The sequence below is a fragment of the Aulonocara sp. 'chitande type north' Nkhata Bay genome, linkage group LG13 (assembly GCF_057382095.1).
Source record: "Aulonocara sp. 'chitande type north' Nkhata Bay isolate Kocher_YH1m ecotype deep benthic linkage group LG13, A_spYH_male_GT1.1, whole genome shotgun sequence".
NCBI classification, from domain to species: Eukaryota; Metazoa; Chordata; class Actinopteri; order Cichliformes; family Cichlidae; genus Aulonocara; species Aulonocara sp. 'chitande type north' Nkhata Bay.
The window spans coordinates 19805341-19825830 of record NC_141356.1 but is presented as its reverse complement, the minus strand read 5'-3'; the positions used below and the strand labels follow the sequence as shown (position 1 = coordinate 19825830).

General features: G+C 41.9%; 1 protein-coding gene across 1 annotated transcript in view; it reads right to left on the bottom strand.

Moving 5' to 3' along the window:
* The window catches only part of lrpprc (leucine-rich pentatricopeptide repeat containing), a 59841-nt gene that overhangs the window by 21107 nt on the left and 18244 nt on the right, over nucleotides 1–20490 (bottom strand). The window contains exons 17-25 of the mRNA XM_086259046.1: nucleotides 20366–20472; nucleotides 19043–19120; nucleotides 18775–18846; nucleotides 18433–18546; nucleotides 18179–18309; nucleotides 17763–17848; nucleotides 12782–12989; nucleotides 8057–8181; nucleotides 4281–4387 (exon numbers count right to left, since the gene is read on the bottom strand). Of these exons, the coding sequence (XP_086115172.1) occupies nucleotides 4281–4387; nucleotides 8057–8181; nucleotides 12782–12989; nucleotides 17763–17848; nucleotides 18179–18309; nucleotides 18433–18546; nucleotides 18775–18846; nucleotides 19043–19120; nucleotides 20366–20472 (1028 nt within the window). The remainder of the gene's footprint in view (nucleotides 1–4280; nucleotides 4388–8056; nucleotides 8182–12781; nucleotides 12990–17762; nucleotides 17849–18178; nucleotides 18310–18432; nucleotides 18547–18774; nucleotides 18847–19042; nucleotides 19121–20365; nucleotides 20473–20490) is intronic.

Below are 20490 nucleotides of genomic sequence, written 5' to 3'. Positions count from 1 at the left end.
AGCTGATATACAACAGATTTTAAAAATTAAATGTGTCTGCTGGCAGGAGGCTTTGTGAAAGTGCAGTGGTTTTACAAGATCATCAATGATGTATCTTCAGTCACTCTATTTCTAAAGATAATGTGTTTGATAATTAGTTTGGCAGATTATCAATACATAAAAGCTAAAGGGCAATTTACTGATACAAAGAAAACAGAGCTGATATATAATATGTGTTCAGGAGTCGGACACATGCATTTAGCAAAGCTACATCTGAGGAAATCATTGAGTTTCACAGTGTAGTGAATATGTCCATTAGAAGTTCGCAAAGTACTTTTTCGCTTTAAATTACTTTTTCAATAATCAGTTATCCAAAACTCAGATTTGACAAATTTTCAGTGCTGTGCAAAGATTTACGGATTTCAGATTTTTGTTTTTTTTTTTTTTTTTAAACGTATGTTTATTTGTTTTTTCAACAGTATCAACACCAACATAAAATGAACGTATGGCAGTCATTAAAATAATAATAATAATAATTCAGATTTTTGTTTTTAATCCAGTAACAACATAGAAGCATCTAACTGATCTGAAATTTCTTCTACACTCCAAACATACAGCCAGATTCATAAGAAACATATATTCTGCTCCACAAAGAAGAGGAAGTCATACAAAATATGCTACTGTATTTCAGAATAACAGTCTGGGAATAAATGAAGGCAGAAAACTCAGAGGCAACCCAAACAAAGAGGATTGTTGAGTGCATTTTAGAGCAATATTGATACAAAAAACTCTCATAGCTAATGTATATCGTGGGGAGCAGGAATAGCAAATGTTTGCCACGAATAAGTTTAAAAACCCAGTGAAGCCACTTCCAGTACACTCTACCTTGTAGTAGAGACCATTATCTAGGACTCCACAATGCAACACTGGAACTGTCCTATATGAACTGTGGAAATACTACAGAAAGACCTCCCACTACACTCTTGAAAATGGCGTTTAAAAAAGGAACTTCAACAATAAAATTATGATTTCAAATGCAGAGAATCTGCCGCCCCGGCCAGTTACAGCCAGGAGATTTGCTCAGATTTTTAGGACACCAGTGAGATGCAGACAGACAGAGTGTGTGGGCTGTCAATAAAGGCTGACATAGATTGATCTGCAGGCTCATGTAGCTATGATTTAGTCTGATATGAGGAGTGACTAGATGATTATCATGGAATAACAGTGATCAGGATTTCATCTGTCTCCTGGGGGCTTTGATACAATCTGAATAAGACTAGGATTGAGAAACCTCACTCTGCCTGTCTTCCTGGTAATCTGGCTAAGGAAAAAAAGAAAGAAAAAAAAAAAAAGAACAGACCGATCTGGCAGGAAGTTAATCTGAATGAGGATCAACAGCGCTCAATCCCTGCTGGCCTCTTTGATGGGAGCCCATCATACTGTGAGAGAGGGGAGAGTAAAAGGAAAGACCAGCTTCATCCCTTCCCCTGACTGCCATGCTTTCCTCTTTCAATCCCCACTTCTCTCAATCCCTCCCTCTTCCTCCAAATCTCTCCTGCTCCTCCTCTCCATCCCTCTAGCTGTCCCAGGCAAAGGCATTATGTTCTTACCCAACCAGCCAAAGGGACAAATTAAAATGTGTTGCACTCACTCTCTCTCAGTCTGTCTAATCTTCTTAGAGACTAAGGCCTGGTGCAAGTGCTCCATCTCTTTGCCTCTGATTCCTTTTACTTGGTAAAGTCTTGAGGGCTCAAAGCACCACAACTGCTCACTCTCACTCACACACACACACACACACACACACACGAATATGTTTGGGATTTTGAATCCATCAGGACAAATCTCCCTAATCTGGGCCAAAAACAAAATCCTCAGAAATAAGAAGGCACATAGTTTACACACACGCATGGTTACATGAAAAGAATTCAAGTTCGAAACAACCCCCACGCCCCCAAAAAACAAAAGGTCGCTCAGAGATCAAGGAAACATGTCAAACAGCTCAAATAAAACTATACTGGAGTCCCTGTTGACACCTTGCTCAGTGTCTTGCGTAGCCTTTAGTTGCCAAAGCATCTTCACAGGTTTCTCCCACCTACTTACGTGCATAGACAAAAAGAAAGTGCTGGAGTCGACCTTTCCTCACCTCCACTTAACAAACCCTCTCCATCTCAATTCCTAATGTCCTAATTCCACTAATCACCTGGCCACTTAGCCCCCCACACACACAAATACACACATGCAGAGGCAAACCCCTCTCCCTAACACAAAAACACATAATGGCTTACCACTCTTTAGCAATACTACCTAACCTTGACCATAACACACACAATAATAGGCCTGGCCACCTGACAATCCCCTATCTAACCATGACCATTTAGCACAAAATTGGCCACCTTTCTCTATCATTACATTTAATTAGCTGTGATTAATCAGCTGCCAATTATACCAAACACAGCCTAAAGAGAGACACCACTCTGGACTGCCACTTGACGCTCTCACAGGGGAAAAAGTATTTGTGCATCTGAGAGTGCGTATGCATATTTGAGTCAAAGATATAATTCAATTGTAGTTTATCACCTCAGCGGTGGCTCTATCGCCATCCAAGTATAATACGGGGGAGTTCAAAAGTGAACTTTGTGTTTAGACTGTTCTAAAAGTCTGTGAAGGTTAAGTGAATCCTGGCTTTTGAAATATATCAACTGCCTTTTTTTGTTTTCTCCTGATTAGACTCTGAAAGACAGCAAAGAAAAGCCGTTAACTGTAAAACTGGGGAACTGGAGACCCAGTTGCCGAGCAGTCATTCCTGACATATTCTTTTAAGTCCACCATAGACCCTCACGCTAACCATCTGGCAATGGAATTTACATTACTGGGACCCGAGCAAACTCTGACAGACTCGTGAAAAGTATAATCCCTGCTTTAAGGCGTTCACAGATACATATCTACCAGCACACTCTAGGCTGCAGGTTGATTTTTGTAATTGTATTATCAGATCTATGGAGGCATATGTTAGATAATGGGATGAAGAGAGAAGCTGAGCTGTGAACTGGTCACCACCTGGTGGTGCAGTAGATCGGGTGGCCGGATAGGCCTGGCGTGCCCAAACATACAGAAAGGGTGCAATGGAAGTGTCTGGCAGAGGCCCTGTTCTGTGGATCTTCAATTCCCACCTCTGAGAGAACTAATCAATAGCTTCCTGAGGCCAGGGACGTCGAGTCCTGTCATGGCAATAATTCCCGAAATAAATGGAGGAGTCCAGGGAGTTTCAGTGTAATCAACAGCGACTATAGTAATGAGAGAAAAATTCTACATCTGAAGAAAAGTGATAACTTTGTCCAGAAAAGCAGATAAGGAAAGATTACAATTATTTATTTAATAAAAATGCCAGTAGATGTGATACTTTGTGTGAAGTAGTAAATACACACTATGGTTAAAAAGCAGCCATTGTCCACTAACATCTTGTATGCTTTAATTTTCAGTAGGCATGTAAATAGGCTTGCTGGACTTTTAAATCAATATTCCTGCATTTTTTTTCAGTTGCAGTCTGGGGATTTTTGTATGTACTGTGCTACAACATTTCAGTGGGATTCAAATCTGAGCTATTTTTTCCATGACGAGGTCAGCTGTACATCTATTTACAAGGCATCAGCAATCTCACACATGTAGCACGTAGCTGACTCGCTATTATAAGTAGGATAACAGTCATACAATCTAGCGAGAGCCACAATAACACGCTGATAATATTTAAGAGGGTTTGAAAATCCTCAAGAGGGACAAATCCCCATTTCAGTGCACGCCAGGACATGCGAGAGAGAGCAAGGTCAGGGCGAGGGAGTTAAGATATTTTTCACTGTTTTGTTCTCATTCTGATCGGCCTTGTTTCTGTTCCTCTGTTGTCAGGCTCATCCCTCTATTCATCTGCTCATCAATCTCTCTATTTTGTTGTCCATTCCCAACCCCTTCTCCATTTATGTGAAAATCGCTTCTTATCTGCCCGCTTTGCCTCTCTCTTTCTCGCACTAATCTACACAGATTTTAAAGCAGGACTTAAGATGACAAAGATATAAATATTCATAGAATATTCAGGTCAGATGATTTACAATAACAAAAAGAGGGTTGGCAATTCCATCCTACATGTCCTGTGCGGCTTATGACGGCCATGCACACCGGAGAACAATTTTTCATCAGCTAGATTCTCCAAGACTAAGAAACGAATTTTCTTTGGAGATCTGATCTGATCAGAGGGCAGAGTGCAGTCTAACAAAAACAAATAAAACCTTCCAATAAAGACACAATGTTACCTCGATGATCTTCCGGGCCTCGCGGTAGCGGCCTGTCTGCAGGAATGCGAAGAACAGGTCATAGAGCATGGTCATCTCTCCTCGCTCCTGGCTCACAAAGTCCATGGCTGAAGAGAAAGACAGACAGGCGAGGAAACGGAGCAGAGAAAGGTCATGAATAAAAACGCACGTAAGGTAAACAAACCCACCACACACTTCATTTCCTTCTGATTCCATTATTTGGCACAATGTCCCACTCACAAAGCAGCCCTATCAAGACAGCTCTCAAACAAACACAGGTCCCGAATGAAAGCCTAAGCTGCCCCGGTGAACTTGCTAAAACGCTCTGCTCAGCGTTACGTACTATCTCCATCCAGCAGCTTCAGAACAGGTACCAGACACACAACCAAACACACACTCTGCAAACTTTCAGTAACCTAAATGAATCTGCATATTCAGCAAACAGAAAAAAAAGAATAATCCTACTCCCTTCATTTGCACTCATTTAAAGCTGGAAATATTTCACTGATTGGCTCCAATGTGAACAAGTTTTCAGAGTTTCTGACTGGATTAAATGATGTAGCATTTTCTATGTGCAAATCCTATCTTCCCAAGACTGAACCACACCAGCAGGATCCTGTTGAAACTTCCAGGTTAAAAGTATTCTGTCCTCTTCTTATCTGAAAATAGCTCAGTAGTTGCTATAATTGCCAGACCCTCTGAAAACCCTATACTTTATTTTTCTGTTGGTGCTTGAAACCAAACCAAGGTCACACATGTGAATGAAGATTTTGACAAGCTGTGTCATGCTTTTAGTGTGTTTTGGACAGCTAAAGGCCATTCTGCTGGAAGCTTTTCTTCTCTTTTATTTTAAAAGGTGTATTTTAAGGTGAATTTTTAGACTATTCGTGCACTGCATCAGCATGGGTCCACAGGGGTACTCACGATGCTGCGAGTGCGACTCAAGGTTTATGTCACAAGTCATCCTCTCTGATGCTTTATATGATGGAGTGAGAGGCGGTGTAATTTGTTATTCGTAAGTTGACACTGCTTTACATGCTGGCCTCTTTCAGCACTTTAATCAGAGTTACTTTGGATTTAAGGGTGCAGCGACTAACTGTGAGGGTTTGTCACCTTTTGGCATGTTGGGGGAATGAAAGGAGACAGAGGGGAGGGAAGGAAGTGGAGAGGTGCTCCACTGTACAGTTTCAACCTTTACGTACTCCAGAGCCACTTGCCCCAGCGGCTCACCGAACTTGACCTTTTCACCGCATCGCTGTCAACATACAGGGAGACTGTTCTAAATGTGACTGGCTGACATGCTTCACCGTGACCCTGGTCTGAACCTTTCTCACTCTCTGGTCCTCTTATGCTCTCTTGGGATTGTTGGCACTTGTTACATGTGCGTTTAACGCAAACACTGAATGAGCACTTTAGAATAGCTCCTCCCCACACACAAAGACCCAAATTAATAACAAAAGGTTGGAGTCAATCAGAGGAAACAAAAATGGTTCACGCTAAGCTGGAGTGGGGGAAAAAATTTGGATTATAGCTGTGAGACGCAGTGACAGAGTACACAGCTATTCTGAACTTCTGAACTCTGGGGAATCCTGGTCCAGTGTTCAGATTAACCCGTCTTTTGTCACTCCTAATCTGTAGGTTAATGAAAAATGTTTGAAATCCCACCAGGACTATTCTTGTTTGCATGACAAAACAAACATGCATGTTATAATTTATAAATGAAAAAATTTAAATTTAAGAAAAATGTAAAATCTTCTCGTCCTTAGAGGATGTGGAACCACTAAATATTTGATTTGAGCTCGATCAAACAACCTGAATGATCCCGTAGTTATGTTTTTTCCCTCTTGCCTAAACCCCAGCTATAGCATATGGCTGCCCCTCCATAAATCAAATCAAACCAAACCAAAATTTATTTATATAGCACATTTAAAAACAACGTCATCAAAGTGCTTCACAAATTAGGAAATAAATAAAATAAGACAAATTTACCAAACAGCAACACAAGACAAGACAAACATAGAAGCCAACCAAATGATAGTCAAAATAACTTAAGGCTGTTTGATATAACGATATATATCGGATGACGATATAAAAACGTCTATCGTTTCATTTTACGCTATCGTTTGTTTCGTGGTGTCGCAAAATAAACCGTTTACAGCAATATTTTTTCATCGTTGTGATGGTCACTGTAGTGGCTATATTCATTTCTTAAAGTTCTCTCTTTCTCTTATATTTAATATAACCACACTACAGGCGGACAAGCGCCTGTTTTTATGCGTTGTCGTTAGCAACAATGACAGTAAAACCATCGCATGTCCGCTTGTTTATTTTCCACATAAACCTTTCACAATAAAGCTCAAGATCCTGTTGAGACTTTTCAAAATAAACGTGAAAGAGTATGCAGAGTGTTTACGGATGAGAAGCAAAAAAGAGCCGCCAGGTGCTAAAAAAATAAACCTTTGACTCAAACGTTAGAACAGGCTTTTCCCCGCAGCACGCCGTGTAATAAATACTCACAAAGAAAACGGCGGCCGTTACAACTTATGTCTAAAAATGTACAGTTTCATGCAACACTCAACTCCAGGTACACGATACCCAGCTGGAAACACTTCACGCAAGTCGAGCTGCCCGACATTCACAGAAGTTTCAGAAAATGCAAAATGTTTTTGTGTTGATAGAAGTCTTATATCGGGATATGAGATTTTGGTCATATCGCACAGCCCTAGTCATAGTCAAGGTAAAAAGATGAGTCTTTAAGCGAGATCTGAAAGACTGAATAGACTCGGAAGTGTGATTGGCAATAGGGAGACTGTTCCACAGTCCAGGTGCTGCGATAGCAAAGGCACGATCACCTCTGGTTTTCAGCCTAGACTTAGGTTGTATTAAGAGCATCTGGTTTGAAGATCTTAGTGCTTTTTAGGATTATACAAATGGAGTTCTGTTAAATAGCTAGGCACGATATTGTTTAAGATTTTATAAGTGAGTAAAAGAATTTTAAAATCAATGCGAAATTTCTCAGGAAGCCAGTGTAAGTTGGCTAAAACTGGAGTAATATGATCATGCATTCTGGCACCTGATAAAAGGCTGCAGCAGCGTTCTGTACTAATTGCAAACGGTAGAGAGAGGAGCGAGGGAGGCCTAAATAAAGGGAGTTACAATACTCAAAGTTACTCCCTAAGCCCCTGCTCAGACCACAGGCAGTATAAAGGTTGGATGAAGCTTCCTGGCTGGAAATGTAAGGACAATACAGGAAGTGCCCTAAACTTTCATCAAAGCAGCTGTTTGCCCAGACATCTATAAACACTTTCCGATTAGTTTATGAGCTCAGCCGCTAATTTTGGGTCAAACAAAATATAGCAAAGTCTATTTTCTATATTCTAGTTAGTATGTTTCAGAAAGAAAGATTATTTCAGATATGCTCACTGGCTAACAACGTCTGATTGATGAATCGTTGGTCAAACTACAAGTCACACCCATCGGTACCTTGAAAAGGATCTATGAGTGATATGACAATAGCAACATCCATGTTTTATAGTGGGTTATAAATATATGGTTCTGTTGGAGGTTTCTTCCTGTTAAAAATTAGTCCTTGACAAATGCTTCCTTCTAGGGGATTGCCAGATTCTCTAATAGTCTTTACAATATTAAGGAAAAATAAATAAATAAATTGCCCATTAGTATTTTTTTTTAATACAAACTGATGATAGATGGGTTACTGGATGTGGAAAAAGGTAGCTGAAGGACAGGACGTGATGACTATGTACAAAGTGTGTAACCTTTCTGCAGTAACTCAGTCTCTCCTTTCTCCACCAGAGCAACAATAATGTCGTGGATGCGAGGCAGGTGGTTGTAGCGCTTCTGACACTCGAGTGCCGCTTCGAGAGCTCCGGACACGTCCTTACTGCAGATACAGACAAAGAGAGAGAGAGCAGAGAGCGAGTTAGATGCCAGGTCTGTGCAATCAGTCATGTACAGGATTGTGTCAGTAGAGAATAGAAGAGCGTATCATGGGGTGTTAACCCTGTGACCTCCCATTCAAGCACTATGACCCACCCCAACAATACAGGCCTTTGAATTCATGACAGCACAACTGTGGGCGATGAAGCCTTTTGGCCCCAATACATCATTCTCACACAATCAGGCACACTCTCACACACCTATCTGTGAGGGGCTAATGTCTCTCTGGACAGGCTTTTAGAGGGGAAGCAATGCAACAGATAAAAGGACTCCACTGATCTTTACCCTCTCTGCTCTGCTCCTCTTGCGCCTTCAAACTTCTCTTGCTCTTCCTTTTGTCTCTTCAACGCCCTTTAACCTTCCCCTCATTTTCTCTTCTCTCATTTCCCTTTTCTTCTAACCTTCCCGTCTTCTTTTTATCCTTCCGTCTCTCTTCCTCCACACCATCTTTTCCCCCCCATGCTGTCAGCTCTCACACTCCTCCGATGACCTCACCCCCCAGCTGAGCAATTTAACAGAAATATGGCAACAAAATTAGTCCCCCCCCCCACCCCGCCAGCAGCATCACCACAGCTTCATCTCATGTCACCCCCCCGCCTAACCTTCTACTTTCACGCCTTCCAACAAACAAAAGAGCATGCAGAAGGAGGATGAGTGCACCTGAAGGAGTGATAACGAGAGAAGTAGAGAGGCAGAGATAGGTAAAGGAAGTAAGAGAGCAAGAGCAAGAAGGGGGAGTGGGAGAGACCACATCAATCCCCTCTATTGTGACAGCGCTGCCATCAATCTGTTGATTGGGTAATTACCATGTCAATCACACAGAGGTCAAAGCATATAAGGCACCCACAAAGGAGGCAAGGGGCAGAGTGAATGAGTGAGAAAAAGACAGTGTTAGACAGAATGGACAGGTATAGTTTTTGCAGTGTTTTTTTCCCTCTCATCTAATCAATTAAATAAGCAGATTTGTGAAATATGTCCAAAAAGACCAACAACTTTAGAGGGAAAAAAAGGACCGAAAATGATGTGACCTTGAGTTCAGCTTCTGTGAGCCAGCAGCAGCAGAAGAGAGTGATGGAGGGAGGAGGGATGGAGTGATTAGGGTTGGAAGGCAAAGAGGTCTGCTAATTGAAATGAAGAGGGACAACATTATTCAGCAGCAGCAGTCAAGAGGCTGTTCAAATGCATAACAGTCTGATTGAACAACGCAGAAGAGAGACTAAGAGATTTTTGAAAATGAGAGAAAGAGTGTGGAGATGGGAGGAGACCAGAAAGGGAGGCGTTGGTGTGCAGTTTACCCCCCAAAATGAGAGAGGGATGGGGAAAAAAGTACAGTATGCTCTTTGTAGTTGACGTATCATATACATACAATTACTTTAACTATTATGGTGTGGTGCACAAGGCCATTTCATTCCTCATTTGTTTCATCATCTCAACTATCTGTCCACCTTATTCATCCCTCCATCAAGCAACTCCATAACTACTTATAATCCCTCTTTTCTAATGAGAGAGAAAGAGAGAGAGAAAAGGGGCCTGGCGTTGCAATTATACCCCTTCTGCCTTCCTCCCCTCTCTCCGCCCGCTAACCCCCCCCCCCCCAAAAAAGAGCTAAAGATGTCGAAAGATGGATAATTTCCCCTAGGTACAATTTAACTGTCACTTTGCATTGCCATTTACTGCAGCGCACAGCCCTGTTAATGTCCCCAACTTTGCATGTCAGCCACTTTCCAGCCAATTAAGCCCTGAAAAAATAACGAGCGCTTTGCTCCATAGAAACCTGAAGGATTAGACAAGGAAGCTCATTTTACCTCATCTTACTCCCCCTTCTTTACCTCCCTCTCCATTTCCGTCACCCCTCCTCCCCCTTTTGTTCGGAGGAGATGAGCAGGCCTGTTATCAAGCCACTGTCCTCGCGTGAGGGAAAACGAGGTGTCTGTGTCTTGAAACACAAATGAAACTGATCATCACACCACTACATGTATTCAAGAAAGGCACTTATGCTAGTACGGTTCACCCCCCCCCCACATGATTGAAACTGTGCGTGTAACGTTGTGGTAATGTGAATCATTCCCATCACCATTTTGGCTGAACAGATAATTCAGCTGATGTTCCCAACTTGTTATTTAATGGCTATATATATATATATATATATATATATATATATATATATATATATATATATATATATATATATATATATATATATATATATATATATATACACAAACCTTATGAGCCAAAGCCCATATTCAGACTGTTCTGCTACATCAATCAGAGGCAGCGTCCTTACATGGCCATCTCATGCACACTGCCCTGGCTGTGAGCACCCACCTGCTGTTATGTTTATGAGGGGCAGCCAATCAGAAAACAGTTGGCTTAAAAGGATTAATATGTCAAAAATATTCATTAGACCAACTTAAACATAAGCTTAATTTAGTATCGACCATGTTAAGAGTTAAACATGCATGTTTTAGCATGTCTTTTCACGTTCTTCCATTATTCAACTCCGGCTGCTTCGATTTCTCTACATGGGATTTCCATTTCTTCCTTTTATTCCTAGGGAGTGGGAGTGAATGAGGCGTTTTTCTCTGAGCCACTTGTCTCTTTTCAGCTCTACCCTCCTCCTCATATTCCATCAACGTGGCTGCCGTCTTATCATCCACGTCCTGCCAGCTCTTCATTTTGCTGGACTCATTAGCATTTACTGTTGCTAATCACTTCCACGAGGATGTGGCAATGTGAGCTAGCTGCCAGCTAGCGTAGTCGCAGGTTAGCAGACACAATACAAAGCGGACAGGCATGACGGCTAACGGGGCGGCGCATATGATGGGCTGTCAAGGGCTAATCTGGCGGAGAAGTGTTCATTAAGTCATTAGCGCTGACGCTGCGATGAGATGGGTGCAGGCGGGAGTGATGCCTGCTTTGTCCTCTTTTATCGCTTCCCTTCATCCCTCCTCCTCCTCCTCCTTCCGACTGTTTGTCCGCTGACTGACGGAATGAAGAGGTGGAGAATGGGTGAAGATAAAAGATAAAAAAGAGAAGAGGGCAAAGAGACTGATTCAACCGGCGTGCAAAAGTCAAGTGTTGCAGTACTGAGGCTTGACTGAACCACTGTTGGAACTACAAGAACCACCACTGCACTTTCACAAAAGACTAATTTAAGACATTTGCTGTTTTAAAATAGGATTTAAAAACGTAACTAAGATAACTCTGTAGCCAAAGTAAAATAAAGTTAATAAAATAGTGATTATTCACAAGAGTGTCCTGAATAAGCTTTATTATTAAGTTGTTACTCATCTATCAATTTTAAGTAGAATTAAGCCATCTGTTACAATTACACCAATCTACTTTATGCACAGCAAACTGGACAACTTTGTCAAAATTTTATCTGCACACCAGATGAGTTGACCAACACTCAACAACCAGCCAACTAAGCGTACCCAAATGTCCTACTAACAAATCATAAACACATGACAGATGTTAGAATACCAACAACCATCTTTTTCCTTCGTGTTTATTAGTGTGTGTTCACTGCAGTATCATTTGGAGGAAGTACAACTGGCACTTGATTTGTGAACGAGGCTGTGCTAAGCTGCTGTGTGCATTTGTGTTTTGGCGGCTGTTGATGACCCAGTAGTAAATTAGCCTGCTAATCTCACAGAGGCAGTGATTAACGAGTGAACCTCGAAACTGTTTGTGCCAGAGACCAGATTTACAGCAACACAAACAGCAACAAGGGAGCACCCGGTGAGAGAGAGTGTGTGTATGTGTGTGCGCGCAAGCGAGCTTTCTTTGCAGAGGTCTACCTCTGCTGCAGTAAGCACGCTAGAGGTAAACTGCACATGAAAGCATGCACAGTATGTGTGTGTGCCCCCTAACCGCGCATTACGTGTCTATGGTAAATCCAGCAATTAGTGGTCTGTACATAATTAACATGCTAATGAGTTGATCTACTTAAAAGCTGCTTCGACAAATAGAACACGCACATGCGCTGAAAAACACACACAAACCGAATAGAGTTGAGGGTGGGGCAATAGCAGTGACCCCGCAGCCAATATTTGCTAATGCTCATTTGCATACTTGCATTATGAGAAGCAGCATCGATGGCCATCTCTCCCCACACACCCACACTTAAACCTCAGAGGAGAGCAGTGGGTGTTTCAGGGGATCAGGGGTGGGGGAGCTCATGGGAGAGGTTGCAGCTGGCGCATCCTCAAACAAACAAAACCTGGCTCTGACGCGCATAAACACACACGGCTAACATAAATGAGCAATTTCCACATCCTCTCTCTATCTGAATCGCTGACCCAGAATATAACCTCAGCTATGATCATAGGGAGGAATGAGTGACTCATTGAGACACACATGCATACACACACCTGGCAACAGGCTTTGGCAGATGAAGGCTCAAATCTGAAAACAAAAGTGAGCTTGTTGGCTGGTTAAGTGGAGACCATCAGCCATAAAACTGGAACATACAACTCAAATAGATGTTTTAACTTTAAGGGAGTTTGGGACACTTTTGTAACACTTAGGATCTCTTTTACCTGACCAGGTAGGCAGTAACCACGGGGGAGCAGAGATTAGCAGTGGGCTTGACCAGACCGAGGGTAAAGACCGTGTCTTGCAGTCGGCGGATGGAAGGGATATCGCCTCCGGCCGCTACAGCGTTGAGCGCGTGAAACAGGGTGGTCATGTGTGTGTCGTTCATCGGCACATCCTTCTCCTTCATCTCCTTCAGGATATCCACTGCCTCTGAGATGGAAAGGAAGAAACGTCAGCAACGCTTGCTCCCACATCTGTGTGCGACGCTTCAGTGAGGTGTCAGCATGCACCTCTCCATCAAAGCAAGCGATGTGAAAGTGGATTAGATGGACAGAGAACGGGCACATGAAAAGAACAAAAGAGAAGGAGAAAGAGAGATGATGCAGAGAGGAGAAAGAAAGCGAGAGGAGGGCAGATATTGGCTGGGAGAAGAGTAGGGTGTGTGAATGTGATAAAAGGCCCCTTTAGCTAATTCCATGTGGGGGAAACAAACCCATATTAAAACAGAATTTTGCACCCAGCGGGGGATGCAAATCCAACCCCGTATAATGCCAACTCTGTGCTAATTGCTACTTGCAGTTTTCTAAACGAGACTACAATTACCAGACCTCTACAATGGAGGCCAGCTTTTTGCCGTGGCCATGTGGAAAGCACTTGGGGGGCTAAATTATAGGTATGTGGCGACAAGGGCCCGCCGTGGACCCAGTGAGACCTCGCTAAGCAGGCTGAGGGGTGGATCAGTTTGGTCAAGTCCAGCCGGTAATGGAGGGCTTTTTACTGGGCCACGCGTCCATCTGGCCAACACTAGGGGCTAAATGGTGAAAAGAGAGTGTGGTTTGTGTGTGCGTATATGTGGTGTATCAGGGTAAAGCAATTAAGATGCGTTTACCATCTATTTAGACAGCTGCTAATGGGCTGACAGCGATACAGCCGCTCTCCACCACGGATACTAATCTATACAGCATGACCAAGAAGGAGGAGGGAGATGGAGAGATGCACAGACACAGAATATATTTGAATAATCACCATTAAGCCTCCAAATGCAGGATAATGTTGGATCCTGTCTTACAAAGATACTCGCTCTTTTCACTGGTGAAGATTTTAGTACACAGATGCATGAAAGCAAATAAAGTGAACACATGGGAGTAATGATATCCACACCTACACAGCTGTTAATACAACAAAACCCCTCAAACGAGTGTCACTCTACTGGGAACACACACCCTCGTGGGCTGAGATACGGGGCCACTGGTGAGTGCTTTGGCATCCTAATTTCAGTCTGTCTCTCCAGCCCTCCACCTCCCTATGCCAGTTGTTATGGCGATGGGAACCCATGGCTGTCACAGATTTAATGGGACGGGGGGAAAAAATAGAGGGGCGAAGAGGGGGACGGGGTGACTAGCAGTGGAGGAGACACCGCTAAACAGGGGGAGAAAATAAAAGGAGGGTTAAGCTTTTCAAAAGGGATAAGTTTGGTTAATTGAATGTGGGCCTGATGAAGATAAAGGGTACTCTTTCAACTTATCCGGTTTCTGTTGCTGCTCTGTTTCTGTTTTTAATTATCAAGATATCAGCAATTGATACCATCAACATAGTTTCCAACTACAAATATATTCCCACGTTTTACCAATTCTGCGATACTCAACACACTGCAATTCCCCGTATCATATCTGTGCCACTGAAGACAAAGCAAGAGGATTTAGACGATCTGCCCTCCAATTGCCCCCCCACCCCAACATTTTAGCCGCTTTCTTCATTGCAACTTTTAAATTACCCTCAAGTCTTTTCCTTTCAGGCTAATTTATTTCATAAGCATTACCTTAAGCAGTAACTAAATCATGACCCTGATAAGTAAAATTAGTGGTGGAATTGGTTTAAAGCAGGGGTGGGCATTTAATTTCCCCAAGGGGCCACATGAGAAATCGGGACTGTTGTGGTGGACTGCACTAATAAGCTTATGAAGAGATAAAATTCATGAGCAGAATTGAGATCAGCTTATTGGAGCGGTTCTCTACGACTCTCATGAGGCCCCTTGGTGAAAATTCATTGCTCACCACTCGTGTAAAAACGAGTGTAAAAACGAGTGTATAAATGTATGTAATGTAAGCAGAAGCAAAAAGATATAATGCAATATTCATATTCTGTCCCACTCATAGGTGTGCTTTTAACTTCTTTCAACAAAGAACACAAGCACCACAAATCAGGGAGGTGAGCTTGATGGAAGAATGTGTGGATGTGTGACACAAACGTTTGATAATTAAATCTGTTCAGTTTAATAATGTTGCTGTAAGTCACCTTCGTGGGAAAACTTAAAATTATGCTAATTTTGTCATAGTGAAAATATTTCTTCATTCAACTCAACCAGCATACATGATAATAAAGCTACACTTAACATGCTTATAATAACAGTTTAGGTCTCTGCACTACTAGTGTCAATGCACTCAAATGTCAATAAACAGAATGACAAAAATGAAACAGACATCACTTCATGAACAGACGAACTGAGCAAGGTTATCCACAAGAAAAACAAAGAAAACCTTCAAAAAACAGAACAGTTTCCCCCTAAAGAACGGTTTTCCACAGAGTTGATTACAAATGGTGGTATCAACATTAAACAATATCTCTAATGACTTGAGTCGTTGTCAAGTCTGTACTATTTATCACTTCCAGTGAAACTTGTGCTTCACTCCGACTATCCATCTCCATGCCTCCCACTCTCCCTTTCTCCGTACCTCTCTCCATCACTAACTGACAGACCCACTAATCACTGAGACCAATGGCTTGGAGTTGATCTGCCCAAATGGATCAACACTAGCTAACATCCCTCCGTCCACCGTCCAAACTTCCCCCACGGCGTCCTCTCTCCATCTCCCCCTTTATCTGTTCGTTTAGCCAGTATGCATATCCATCAGCTCAGCCGAGCATCATGGCCAGCACAGCGAGCCAGACCACACACACACACACACACGTGTGCGCACACACTTGAAGAGATGGGGAGGCAGACAGGCCAGGTAAACAAACATCACACAGCCCAGTGGTTCACCTAATGTTCCATGACATGACTGCTAGTGATGTCTCTTTCCCAAACACACATAGCTCCAAAGACATATCCAGGACCACCAAAAGCCAGAACAAGTTCTGTTTACCAAAGTGGGAGGATGGACAGGTGGAGGAAGCGGAGCAAGGGCAGGTCAAACAGATGGCTGTGATAGAAGAGGTATATTTAAAAAAGGACAGAGCTTGCAAAGATGGAGAGAGAGGATACTCAGAGGACAGAGGCTATGCTGGGTGCACTCTTTGTGATCGTCTGGATCTGTTACTTAAAGGGTTATGGATGCATTGGGTGAAGATTGGCTCAACTTTGATTAATCCAGAACTGCATCTAGATCCAGTGAGTTAAAGCACATCATTTTGATATTCTCAAGAAAATACCACAAACATATATTTTGGTGGAAGTAAGATATCTGGAGTAGATCTTGTTAACAAAAGTGTTTATAACAGCATATGTCTGTATTAGCCAATAAACACTGGATTTTATATAATTTGTTTGAAATAGACACTAAATGTGGACTATTACAGTACTGAATAAAACATAATAACAATAATAAACATTTTAATGTTCAGCAGTTTTCCACCTGCCCATGTTGACAGGAGAATCTTTTCCTAAATCTCAACAGATGAACCTACAATGTTGTTTTTGGACCTCAACATGCTAGAAAAAAAAAAAGCCAAAGAGATGCAAGATCAGGAAGATTTATGGACATGTGAAAGTTAATCTGAGGAGCGAGCAGCATAGGAAGATCAATCAGCTATTAGAAGAGGAATCAATTATGAAGAATTACCTAAGAGCAACAGGGGAAGGTAAGTAAAAAGAATAAAGTGAAAAGGATGACGTATTGTAAAAACAAAGTTCGCCTGTTAGGTGAAATGAGAGAGCCATGAGCAAAAAACAAAAAAAGCCATTAGAGACAGTGAGAAGTAAAGAAGGATGCCAGGAGACATGATCTTCATCTGGTCCTGGTGTGTGCTGGGAGCCAGGCGGACCAGCGTCTGGGTGGGGACAGGCTAAAATCAAGGTTAGCCATGTGTGCTAATGTGGCTGACAAGCGTCCCCCTCCATATGCACACTCCGACTAATGGCAAATGCGTTAGCGCTGCCTATACACACCCCAACACACATACACAGATGGATAACACCAACCGCTGTGCCACCAAATGCCTTTTGCTTGAATTCACATGCAAATTTGCGTGTCGCTGTGTGTATGTGTGTGTGAGAAATGTTCAAGCACTTTGGTGGACATGATCTGCCATTAGCATCAAGGCAGATTTCAATAATTCTGGAAAAATACACACAGTCCTGTAATTTTCCCCTCTCTCGTTTCTCACTGACACGGATGTGCGTGTGTGTATGTGTGTGTGTTGGAGGGGATAAGAGAATGACACGCTTTGCGACGGAGCAGAGGAGAGAGGGTCAGATAGAGAGATAGCAAAAGGGGAGGAGAGGAACGGCGAGGAGAGACAAGGGAAACATTTTTCCTGTCATTGGGTGCAAAAAGCAGAGCGGCAAAACTGATGGTAATTGGGTCTTCGATGGGCTGAAGGAAACCCACCGTAGCATTCTGGAAATAGCCAGCTAATGTGGTTTGAGGGAGGGGAAATGACAGATTGTGACAGAGCTGGTGACACGTACAAAGAAGCGCATTGGTTTTTAAGTTCAAGCCAGATATACTGACAAAGAAAAAGCAGCAGTCAATTGTATGTATTACTTTTATTTAAAGAGGGAAGGCTACTGGAGCAAGCTCAACTTTATAAGAATATCCTCATCACGCAAAATTAAAATAAACAAAACAAAAAAGGATTAATCACTCAAAAAAAAAAAAAAGGACTTAACAACTTAAGAAATTTATTAATCAAAGAATTTGTCAAACTAATAGCACAAAGAAGGAAAAAAAATACATTATTTGTAGTTCTAGGTTAACTTACCCTCCATTCTGCCATTTACAGAAAGGACCTTGACCAGCGCAAGGTATTTGCTGGCATCCAATGCTACTGATGAGTCCTTACGACTCCTAAAAGCAGAGACAGAGATAGCAACAGACAGACTTGATTAATGTATTCCACTTACAGTAATGCAACTCATCTATTGTACGTTCTCAGTGTTCAGGCTGATGCTGGAAGCAGGTGGTGAGTGAAGAGAAGGAAATGGGGGAGGCAGAGGGGAGAGTTTCCTGTGTTTTAGCCAGTCAACTAAGCGGCTGGACCCTGCATTAATGTCTCCCCTAATACCACTCAAGTTAAACTTTAATGGCCTGCTACTGGCCACAGTGCAGCCATGTGCGTCTGTGTGTGTGCGCGCGTGTAGAAAATTTGTTTGTGTGCGCACATTATGCTCCACTCACAATTCTCTCTTCAGGTTCAGTGCTTCCTCCACATTGTTTTGGCGACAGCACAGGTTGATGAGGATGGCGTAGCCACCGGCTGTCATCTCCTCTTCGTGCTGCTGCTTCAGCTCGAGGGCACGCTGCAGGTTCTGATCAGACAACAACGCTCTCAGGAAAAAAAATAACCCAAAACCAAACACAAAAACAAAGCAGCTAACTTCAAAAAAGAAAACAAAAGAAAAAGAGCCTTATGAGACCAAAAGAAATTTTACCTCCTCAGCACTCAGAGCCTGGATGGCCTGTTTGAGAACAAGTCCTAATGGTTTGTTCTCTGCTTTTAGTTCAGCCAATTTATTCTCAAGTGCCAACACCTTGCCCTCAATTCCCTAAAGGAGACAGAAAGGTGTTAAACACATGTACATGACCACTGTCCAACCTCACGGGTACAGGAGCTTGTACAAATAGACACATGGACATTCATCTCCACAGGAGAGCTGCGCTCTTACTTGGGGTGTGGGGAAGATGTCTTTACAAAATGGCACATCAAAGAAAGTTATGAGGATAATTGTGAAACTTGAACATTTTGTATGCGTCCTTCACAATGTCCTACTTACAGTGGCACGAGGAGTAGCTGACACAGGGCCATTGGAGACTTTCTCTTTGGGGTCTACCAAAGCCATCACATCCTGACACACACACATGCACACACAGCGTCAACACTTGGCATCCAATTTCTACTGCAGTATAATGAGCACTTAGAGTAACAGTGCAGAAAACATAGTGGAAAAACTGACTCTAATTTACCTGAAAACGATATAATAAAATGTCCAAAGTAACAGTAGGTATATTTAAAAATAAAAGACTGAAGGTCGGGCTCAATACCTTGACAAGCTCAGGAACGTGGCAGGAATCCAGAAGGTTCCTTATCCCTCGATAGAGGTTTACTGAAATCATTATATTCTGTGTAGAAATCAGCAGGAAAACAAACATCAGCAAGAAACTCGAGCTTAACCTGTCGATTTCTGTTACAAAGCTGAAAATCTCTCAGCCACAACTAAATTTAAAAAAATCCATCAAGAGCTTATGCTCAAAATCGTTTGCGGAGCATAACGCTGTAATCAGGTGCTACTGGAAATGATGCAATTTCAATAAAGGGACATTAACGACTAATTAACAACAAAATGGCAAAACTCTTTCAGTGACATCCTTTTTTTGGTGATTAATACCTGAGAGATGACCTGCATGCAAATTAGAGTTGACGCTATTGACTCATTACTCAAAAATGAATATGCAACTATTCACTGGATTCCACTTTGCAGATGAGAGTTTGAGCTTTTGTGTGTTTTATGTTATGTGGGTTAAGGCCCTCCACAGATGACTGATGAGCCAATAATGAGATGAAAATATAATACAACAGGACAACTTTAAATACATACAAGACGAAAAAAAAACATAAAAAAAAAACCTAAATAATGGCTGGATATATATAGAAAAAAAAATCCTAAAATATATAATATACAATAGTCAAAAACCCTGAAGGTGAATAAAATAATGTAATTCTGGATAAAAATGAAAGACCTCAAAACCCAAAATAATAAAATAGAATCAAACAAAGATATATACACTCTCACAAAACACTAGTCTGGACTTTGAGAAATTGATTAGGATACTTTCATCTTGTGAATGTTTATGCTGATTAGAATTTAAAGGAAAATGACAAATTAATAAATATTGTGATATATATTCATATTTGCTCCAAAGCATATGAAGTATCGCTTTATATGAAAAGGATTTCCGCAGATGAAGGTGAGAAACAGCACTGCCAACACTGGTATCAAAAAAAAAATGTCCACTTAAGGATTAACATTTATTTTTTTTACACTTTAAATTCCAAACAAAGCCAGTGAAGAGAGTTTTTGTTTCTTCCTTTTTCCCCCCTAAATCCTTGATGTAAAACATGATTTAATCTTCTTCGACATGTCTGGACCTCGTAACTCAAACCTTCACTCTTGAAAAATAGAGCACAGGATGAGCGTGTATACTGTAAATAATCCGAGTCCGATTACACACCGCATCATCTCAGATCAGACAGTCCAAGCTCCTTTAAAGTGGGAAGGTTATGAATGTACTGGATATAGAGATGTTAGTACATGAATGTGTGGTGTGTGCATTTCTCCCCCCAATCAACTTAATCGGTGTGTGTACCTTAGACTGCAGCTGACTGAAGAATTTCCGCAGTTTGTCTTCTTGCGCCCGCACCTGCCCTTCTGACATGCTGTCGATCAGATTATACAGGAAGTAGGCTGTAGCTTCTGCACAAACACACACGC